This window comes from Olea europaea, unplaced genomic scaffold (genome assembly GCF_002742605.1).
Source record: "Olea europaea var. sylvestris unplaced genomic scaffold, O_europaea_v1 scaffold948, whole genome shotgun sequence".
In the NCBI taxonomy this organism is placed as follows: domain Eukaryota; kingdom Viridiplantae; phylum Streptophyta; class Magnoliopsida; order Lamiales; family Oleaceae; genus Olea; species Olea europaea.
The window spans coordinates 236,585-246,594 of NW_019267976.1; the positions used below are offsets into that span (position 1 = coordinate 236,585).

At 34.0% G+C, this 10,010-nt stretch overlaps 1 protein-coding gene across 3 annotated transcripts; it reads right to left on the reverse strand.

Annotated features, from left to right (window-relative positions):
- Positions 1–920: 920 nt before the first annotated feature.
- Positions 921–9,654, reverse strand: LOC111392633 (transcription factor TGA2.2-like). 3 transcript variants are annotated; one of them, XM_023018004.1, is made up of 10 exons: positions 9,576–9,648; positions 9,338–9,463; positions 8,846–9,021; positions 8,583–8,648; positions 8,447–8,506; positions 7,854–7,931; positions 7,697–7,748; positions 4,679–4,950; positions 1,647–1,892; positions 921–1,290 (listed from the first exon to the last, which is right to left on the reverse strand). In XM_023018004.1, the coding sequence occupies exons 3-10, from the start codon at positions 8,912–8,914 to the stop codon at positions 1,144–1,146; spliced, it is 990 nt and encodes a 329-aa protein (XP_022873772.1). In that variant the 5' UTR covers positions 8,915–9,021; positions 9,338–9,463; positions 9,576–9,648; the 3' UTR covers positions 921–1,143. The 3 variants fall into 3 exon arrangements, with proteins under 3 accessions (XP_022873772.1, XP_022873774.1, XP_022873773.1); XM_023018006.1 differs by lacking the exon at positions 9,338–9,463 and having other exon boundaries at positions 9,576–9,654; XM_023018005.1 differs by lacking the exon at positions 9,576–9,648 and having other exon boundaries at positions 9,389–9,568.
- Between the last annotated feature and the right edge of the window lie 356 nt (positions 9,655–10,010).

Here is a 10,010-nt window from a genome sequence, read left to right on the forward strand (position 1 = left end):
ATTAAATTATAAATGTGAACAATATGTTACAGATTATTCCATTTTATTAGATCATAAGATGAAATTATATTCAAAAATTCAAAAGAGAATATACTTTGGGATATATGTTGCAATATAGAAAGAATCATTTCATTAAGGGCAATATAAATTTTTCTACGAAAATGAATAGTAATATGCCAAATAGAAAAATCCTGCCGAATCCTTTAATTTTACTAGGTTAGTAGTCTGACCAAGTTTTAAAACATTGGTTACTTATTCAAGTTTTGAATAATGTTATTTATCATTTGTGATGCTAAAACATCATTCTAGATGAAATTAAATGATAGTCTTAATAAAAGATAAAATTAAGTAATTTATTTTAGAATAATGATACTTCTACATAATAAAATTATATAATAATTTACATAAAAATAAAATGTCAAAAAGGGAGTGAAGAATATATGTATTTTTCTAGGTCAATAGTCTAAACAAGTTTTAAAACATTGGTTACTTTCATATTCAAGTTTTGAATAATATTATTTATCATCAGTGCCGAGATGCTAAAACATCATTCTAGATGAAATTAATTGATAAGCTCAATAAAATATAAAATTAAATGATTTATTTTAGAATAATAATACTTGTATATAATGAAATTATATAATAGTTTACATAAAGATGAAGTGTCAAAGAGGGAGCTAAGAATATATGTATTTTTTTTTTTTTTGGATGAAGAAATTCTAACACAATTATATCTCACCACATTATATGTACATAAACCATTATAAACGTATAACACAACCGATTATTTTATTATAACCTCTCATTTAATGCAACATTAGTACCTTCTAAATTTTGTTAATTTTTTTTTTTCAGGGGACACGGTGGAAGGAGATCAAATTCCACATAAAAATTGAAGGTTCGACCAATTGCAATGAAACTACAGTCACTAATTTTTTTTTAACTTTCATTAACCTCGGCCGTAATTAAATTACATACGACTAACTCAAAACTAGAAATCATACAACACAATATTCATACAAACTTGGAGAGGCAGGAAGCAGCACCATTGACACAGATTGATGGAGGAGGAAGAATACGGCATAAAAATCAAGGCAATATCCACAATATTTGAAGCCTGTATTAAAGTTAAGCATGTAGATCTCACTCCCTTGGCCGGGCGAGCCAAAGACTGCTAAGTGCTCTAAGCCGAGAGAAATAGTCGTTGATTGCAAGAAGAGCACGAGCTGACTGGCGAGTTGTCAGTATACGGTGCATATGATGCAAAGTCTGTTGCCGCAAATTATCAGCCTGCACTTCAGGGTTTCCTTCATCATTATGTTAATTGATGGAGATAGAATTATGCGATGAGGCTGTTTCAATCTACATAATATAATCCCACGTGCTAAAGCTATGGATATAATCTATTCACATAATTGAGCATGATGCACTGCAGATTAGCACTAATACAATCTTTGGGCTAATTTTGTTCAAACATTCTTCTAATTTATACAATGTACAATGCTGAATTTATCTTGTATGGAAAGAACACCGACAAATCTTCAAAGAAATTGGAACGGGGATAAAAATGAAATGCAGGAGGATTTTTGCACTGATTTGACAAAAAATGGTCATTTTCTTTATGGTGACATGATACATAGACTGACCTGACGAATGAAGCCCTCAAGAGTTCCTAACTTTCCCATAGCCATTGCCATTTGACCCATGTAGTTGGCAACATTTCCCGACGAAGCTGATGGGCCAAGAGATCCTGCCAGAGTCTCAGCCAAGGACTGCTGCAACGCCTCCATCCCTTGTGACAAGGCATCTTCAGCCTGTTGTGAGGTTTGTTGCAAGTTGTTGATAGACAATAACTGCTGCTCAGTAAGTGGCTCCAAATGATTTATAAGAAGCTGCAACCATTGCACAAAATGAAAGCATTTATGGGTCCATTTGGGCGTGAGTAGAGCTTCTAGAAGTAGAGCTTTTCACATTAGAGCTTTTATTCAAAAGCCATTGACTGTTTGCTTGTGAATCCAAAAAGGACTTTTTTATAAACTTATTTATTTAGCCCCTGTTTGAGCACCATTTTCTAAAAATTCATTATTCAACTATACAAATTCTCAATAAAATAAATTTTACACGTAAACCCAAAGCTTTTTCCTATTTTTAACCACACATAAATCTATTATTCCAAAAAAAGGGACTTGAACACAGCCTTAATTGGGTTAGAAGTTTGAATTTCTTTTTACAAATATTAATGTGTATTTTGCATTTTAAAGCTTGACTAATGTAAACTACAATTTCCTGTAAAAGCTCAATTAGAGCTTTTTAAAGAAGCTCAAAATTTGGGCTTCTAAAAAACAGCTATTTTTCTTCTCCTCAAATATTGGTTTCTTCTTGAAACCAATTTTAGAAACAAAAAGCACTTTTGATCTCCACAAAGTGAGTTAAGCGCTTTTAGGCCTTGGAAAAACCCATACAAACACACTCCAACTGTTATTACATACAATGGAGACAAATCTCACCATAAATATATTGAAAAACAAAAGTAATGGAATGACATGACATGACATGACATGACATGTTGAACAAATCATTTTACATCAATTTAACATTCATCTTCCAAGGATGAGTCCATTGTATTATATGTTGTGTTGATGTCATCGTTTTAGTTGAAAAGGGTAGTAGGGAAGATAACTCACACGTTAGAAACTAAAACAAATAATAGTCGGAATATGGACCGTAAAATTATTTACAGAATCACAATGGAGGATCAATTTATCCTAAAGAGTAATTTTCAAGGTAGTTAAAGAGTTGAAGCCTGCAATATATGTTGCAATGTGAATCAAAATTGATTTAATAATTAGATCAGATTTTAATATAATAGGTCAAATTGATAATATATATAGTCATACTACGAATGAAATTTGTGTTTGCAGATCATGCCTCCAACGTTATGAATTAAAGGAAGAAATGAGTTCATATAAGAGATCAGACGAGAAACTTTTTAATAGATTGTTTCTAGTCAATCGAAGAGCCAGACAACTAATAACTGAACCTAAAATGGAGTAAAACCAATCAAGGATAGATCAGTAAAATCAAGGAGATAAGATTCTCAAAGGCGTAGAAGGCAACTGAAGAGCATGGGCTTACCACGTCATGTTTTTCGTGAACAGAGTCTAATATAGGTAGATGTTACTTTTGCTACTATCCAAAAGTTTCTCAAGACTATTTTATACAGATTGTATACTCGAGAAAACTTCAGATATTCGAAGATCCCACTTCAGAAATTTGAAAATATGTAGGACTAATACAACTCAACTGCCCTGTTTTCTCGAGGTGGAATGTAACCCGTTATTATTGTTGGACACATCCAATTGAAAACAATTATATTAGATTTTTCCAATACTTATTTGGTATTCTCTAAACTGTAATGGAATTATTTAAATAAAACATTAAAAAATTATCATAAATTGTTGTTTCGAAAAAGTTTGAAGGTGAACTGTAAGTACCCAAGTATTCAGATAGTCTAGTAACAATGAAAGGACTGAGAATGTAAAGAAACAAAAAGAAAAAGAGAGAAGAATTTAAAACAAGTATAAAAGGGAGTGGGAGGACAGATTTCTCAGTAACACTGCGAGATAGAAAGAGGAAGCAAAGTATGCATATATATGCTCTATATTTGAACAGCCTGCAAAATTTTCAAGCAACATCTATAAAGTTGATTGAAGAGTTCTAGTTGTGATATGAAATTAACATTGATGTTATCGGTGAATGCTCAGACAGGTGCTCCAAGGAGTATCGTATTACAAAGTTTATCCATACCACTATAAATATCAAACTTTTCTCAGTCTCTATGTGTAAATATGCAGTTTAACAGTTGGCTACATCTAAATTCGAATCATTACACTTGTAATACCGTTCCCCATATTTAATTTTCTTCATTCTATATAATATAGTACACATTATATTAAGTTGAAGATTGTTTTGGACTTAACTTACCTAAGCATCTGTAAATTTTAATATCCTTGGCATACTGTGTACTCTTCAATACACATCTAAGAATCCTGAAGTGTGTCTCTACATTTTCTCAAGCATTGCTTAGCTTGTTATGTTTTGCACTTCATACAACACATCTCATCTAAAAGTTGGGTAATGTTGAGTCCAAATGCTCAGCTGCATATCAAGTAATGCTCAGGCATCATTGTCTGCTGATTTTTTCATATAATAACGACTCCTTTCAAAATCAGTTGATTTGATTGTTTTATTCTTAATAAGAAAACATTTGTCATTAGTTCACTCAATGATTGTTAACCATCTTTATGGCACTCCATGATGAGTGTTGATGGACAAAATATCTCTAAAACAAATGTAGCAGAGATGAGGATGTTAACATCAATGTGTAGTTATATTATATGAGGATATGCTTTAGCAAGTACACCAACTAAGAATAAATTGGTGAAAGAGGATCTAGATGATTCGAGCATTTTTTTTCAAATAATTAAAATCTTCTCTCTAATAAATTTCTTGAGGAAAGACGTGAACCATGATATTGGCTGCATGACTACTCGAGATGGGGGGAGGAAGATAAAATGGAGAAACATCTTCAAAAACAGTTCACCAGACACTTATGGGCAAAACACTTGAAACAGTAGATGTAATGGCAAAACACTTGAAACAGTAGATGTAATCTCACCTTAAGAAGTTCTGATGAACGAAATCCACCAAGCCAAAGGAAGCACCTTTCTGCTGGAGTTTTCCACATGCCCGACAAAATATGAAAGACGTCAGCCTTTGCAGCATCCCCTTTTATCCTGAAAATGCTATCATAATGTGCCAAGACACCATCTACGATTATGCGAAGTTCACCATCACCCGCATGTGAATTGACAGCACCTCTTAGCTCATTAATCCGTCGGTTGTGCTCCTCCAACCACCGAGCATATTCCACATCAAAGGCCAAGGCACCTGTAAAGATATGTGTTACCAGTTCATAATTTCAAGCATCCCAAAAGTCTCTCAAAGGACAGTTCTTCATTTGTAAAATGGACTCGTATATCTAAACAATCAGTTTCCAAGACAACAAGATCCTCTATAGTAACTCCACTATTCTCCTTATTCCTGTAATTGTAAAAGTGGTATTACACGTATTTTATCTTGGTTCTACTCAACCAAAAACCTTTAATTTCTGAAGAACTCCAAAGTTCCAACTTAAACCTCATTTTGGTGTCATAAGCAGCACAGACACAGACATGTGACAAGGATACGACACAACACAAACACGCCAACATTTTTTTGGATATGTAACTTGAAATGGTGATGAAATTTTGCAGAAGATGGAAATTTAAGGCTCCAGGATTTTGCATTGTTAAAAGCGATTTGCCATGTTACATATACTCGTAATGGAGAAGAGATTTTGGAGAATTTGGAAACTTAAAGGCTGGAGGAGGGTTTGCATCGCAGAACATATGCCCATTCCTTTTGCTAAGTTAAAAGAGCTTTCATTTTAAAATAGTGTTCCTTATTAAAAGCATTTCATTCTCAAGCATTAAAGTGGACTTAAAGCATTTCTTTTTTCAAAGCATGTTGCATTCAAAACAGCCTATTTCAATATTAAAAACCTTTCGATTTTCCAAGTTTGTCCTTTTTAACTCTTCAGAATTGTTTGGCCCTAATATCCACATTTTTTCATCTCCAAAACCAGTTGTCTGCCTCTTTTCCAAAGAACCGACAACTACTCTTCTCCCTACCAGCCAGCATCTCCTCATCTAACAACCACTCAGCGGCTAGTATCTCATCTTTTTTCAACCAGCTGACATCTCTTCTTTCTTCAACCAACTAGTGCCTCCTCTACTCTGAGAGACATGCCACCTGTCTTGTCCAACACAGGTTGGAGTGGACATCGACACTGGCTCTGGTGGGGTGCATCTGTCCTTCCTAGACAAAAACTATATTTAGGCCACAAAGCATATGCCTATGATAAGTAATCCGAAATGGAAATAGACTGACTACTTATTCAAGAATCTCTGATCTATGAGTACCATTCATCACAATAACATTTTTTAACCATTAGTAAGGCAAAAACTGGAGGACTAAAGGTCGAGATTAAAAGACCAATCACATGCTCAGAAGACAATGGTTCCAGAACAAAAAGCACAGGCCTTGAATTTTTGTGTGGTAAATTCTTTCCTTTCCCCATTGATAAAGTGGAGCTGGAAGACAGCCCTCAACCCAATGGGGTTTGAGTTGATATAATCCAGTGTTCCACGTGTGGTGCTTTCTTCGAGCTATTGATCTTTATTTGCTTCATATCTTTCCTTGTAGTGGGGCCTAGCCACCCGTCATGTTGCATCTTCTCGTCCTTCAATCGCAGCTTTGTTGCCTTTGTTTGCAGACATTGTCACACCCCCTGCCCCCGACTTATACCTGCTACGTTTTTTAGTTTTCCTAGGAACAAGCACGGAAGATTATTCCCTGAACTATTCAAATAGATCGGCACTAACGTATATAGGGCGGAATTTTGTGTTCCAAACTACTAATTCAACGAATATCTAATGTGAAAAGAACCTTGATAATATCTAAAAGAACAACAGCTCACATCCCAAACTTGCAAGTTAGCTCCACCAAGTAAATGGATGTAACTTCATGGAAGTGTAGTGACATGTTCACTATCCTAGTTCATATTTTCCTACAAACTATAGCACCTTTATTCTCTACATTTCAGTGATTTCTTAATCTTCAATGATTTTTTTTTTTTTTTCATTTTTCCACTTAAGAAAGATCATCTTTCTATTATATTCCACTACAGTAGCTTAGTTTTTCAGTTCTTAGAAGATATATATGAATACTATGAGGGCACACGACCTTAGCCATTTGACCAGCTTATAATTTGGTGTTTTCATGGAAATTGCATCATTCTTGATATTCTCATATACTCATTCCTCATACTTTTTTCTAAAGGAAGTTCAACAATGTTGGGATAAAGCGAGGTAGGTCACCCACCACAGAGCTCTGGAAAAGACTCACACAGCTCATTTTTAAATCAATTAAAGCTTCATATTCCAGAAAATCATACCAGCAGTATAAAGAAGAGAAATTAAATCTAAATGGATAATAACTACTGTTTACAATTCCCATCTTACTTCTTCTGGTCCAGTTCCCTTACCTTCACTTCTTGAGTTTGCATTCATATGTGCGCACCTCTTCACTAATCATAGTTAGTAGAATTATCTATGATTTTAGGATCTAGGTCTTGTTTAGGGGTCCATTTTCTACAGCTTTTGAAAGTCAAAAAGTGCTTTTGAGATTAAGAAGCTGCTTTGGGCAGTTTTTTTTTTTATCTCAATAGAAGAGCTTTTAGAGGAGCTCTTCTACCAGAAGCAGACGTTTTTTTTTTTTTTTTTTTAATCGATTTTTACATGCTACCTTTAACCTCCCAACTCCCTGCTATGCTCACTGCCCAAATCCTTGAGTTCTCTAATGATCACATATGAAGGTAACCCCCAACATTTCCCGAACATTCCACTCTCTCCCAGTCAATTCCAAGTACCCATATTTTTTCCGTGTTTGTCAAAACTCACAACCTTGCCACGTCTTTGTTCTTCTTCAGTAAATCATAAATTTCACAACAGAACTTAATTTTCATCTTATATTCAAATTATAAAACCACCTCATACGAGATTCAATATCAGCTAGTCAAAGAAGAGTACAATACCATTTCCACCCATAGATTGAGATTGATCTCCTGAACTTGAAACAAATATGCCCTTCAGAAATGGAAAAGATATTCATTTACAGGAAAACAATATTGGCTAAGAAGAAAATAAATATGAAAGGATAAAAGCATATTATAATAAGGTGACAGAACAGACCTGCTGCCTAGCTCGTTGGAGCTCTTGCTCAAGTTGTGTCAACTTCATTCTACTGCTCTCTAACTGTTGAACATAAGCCTGAATGCCAAAATATGAAAGAACAAATGAATATATGATAGCGATACTACTTTTACATGAGATAGATTAAGTAGGACATAATGAGCATACAAAGGCTTTAGAATGTTCCATAAAGGTTCATCAGAAGCAACATATATTATGTTCTACACAGACCACTTATTCATCAGAAGCAACATATCTTATGCTCAACACAGTCAATACATGCATGCTATCAGTGAATTAGGATTATATTATCTTGACTAAGAAGTTATGCTCGATTATATGCCTTTACCATGATCAGAAGAATTTATGCCCGATCATATGCCTTTACCATGATCATAAGAGTTTATGCCCGATCATATCTCGACCATATGCCTTTACCAGGATCATGGATGTATATTTGTTCAACCCTTATTACAATAAGATTGAAATTTATAACATGGCTACAACTTCAAATTTGATCTAATAAATTAACAGAACCAGACATGATAAAGGAAGATAATGGTGGTAAATAAAGCAAATAACGAAATACCAACTTTTTTTCTCAATCTACTTTTTCTGGCAGCTTCACGATTTTGAGCAAGCCTACGCAGTGTCTGCAAGAGGCAGTGCAATCATTTTTTTTTTCATACCAAAGGTATATATACATGTAATTTAGGAAAGGTTGAAAACCTTTTGATCTCTGTACTTATCACTGCCATCGGAAGCCACTATACCATGTGATTGATCGATTTGAAACTGCAGAAGAAACGAATTTCAAGATTAATTCACTAATAATCATTGCAAGATTATCATTCTAAGAGGAATGTGGGAAATGTGCACAACTGAAACAAGTATACAATCAATTGTGTAACAATTGAAATTTATATGTTGATTTATGCATACAAAATGCGAGAAACTAAACATATTGCATGGAAAAGCATATTAGACATCACCCTCATGTTTTTATCTTCAGTGTCAGCATCGGTGGAAGTATCAGTCCTAGGAGGACTGATATCTGCCATTTTGGACAGCCCACAATCTCCTGAATCAATACTTCAAACTGAAATGAGCATTTCCATCTACCCCAGTCTATGGGAGAAAATAGAACACAAACTGGAGGAAAATAGTCCTGTAAGGAAAATATCCAAAGGAATTAAATGACAATCCTTTTCAAAGCAGGAAAAAAGTGGCAAATATGAGTTAAATGGTCAAAGTTTCAATTACCAAAGCTTCATCAACAGCCACAGATTAGGAAAATTAAGTACAAAAGTTATAATAAGCGACTTAAATAAATAATTCAGATACTCATAGCACGTCAGATGATTAAGAAAAAAATAAATTGATAACAATTACAAAAGACACAGACTCCGGAAGTAAAACAAATAAATAACAAAGATTAAATTAGAATCAGAGAAAACAAACGAGTTTTAAGAGAGATTCGTTACTTGTCTGCTAAATCGACCTCCCAAGGATATACCAAATAAAAGTTCACTCACAAGAAGACTGAACTTTGTCACCGATGTTTGATAAAACTAAGTGGCGTCACAGGAACATCCTAACAAGAAAACAACCTAGATTAACTAGAATAAGTCAGGAATCAGCTCAGAGATTAACAAACGAAGAAAAAATTAATTGCACAGCAAAACCCTAATCTTATGTTCAAAGAGAGGGGAGGAAGATTGCCTGGGGGTAGGTACAAGCTTGAGAGTTTATAGTAGCTGAGACAGTGAGTCCAGAGAGAGAGAGAGAGACACGGCTGGGATGAGAATCGGGATTGCGTAGTTAAATAATAGTAAAATTTATTTTTGGTCCTTAAAGTTTATTTTGTCTCGAATCGGTCCTACCCGTACAATCTATCTTTAGCCTCGGCCATTATTAGAAAAAATGGAGTTTTGAATGCCGATTTTTTAAATATTGAAACTGAACGTGCATTGTATATTATTTTAAAATATTTTATAAGTTCTGTAAAAGTAATATTTGATATCAATTTGTAGAGAAAATTTGATGAGTCTCAAACAAATTATAAAAAATTAAATTTAGGATAGAAATTTAAGAGAAGAAAATTGTACTATCAAAACTCAACTTCTATGATTCAAATTTTTTGTAATAATAAAATAT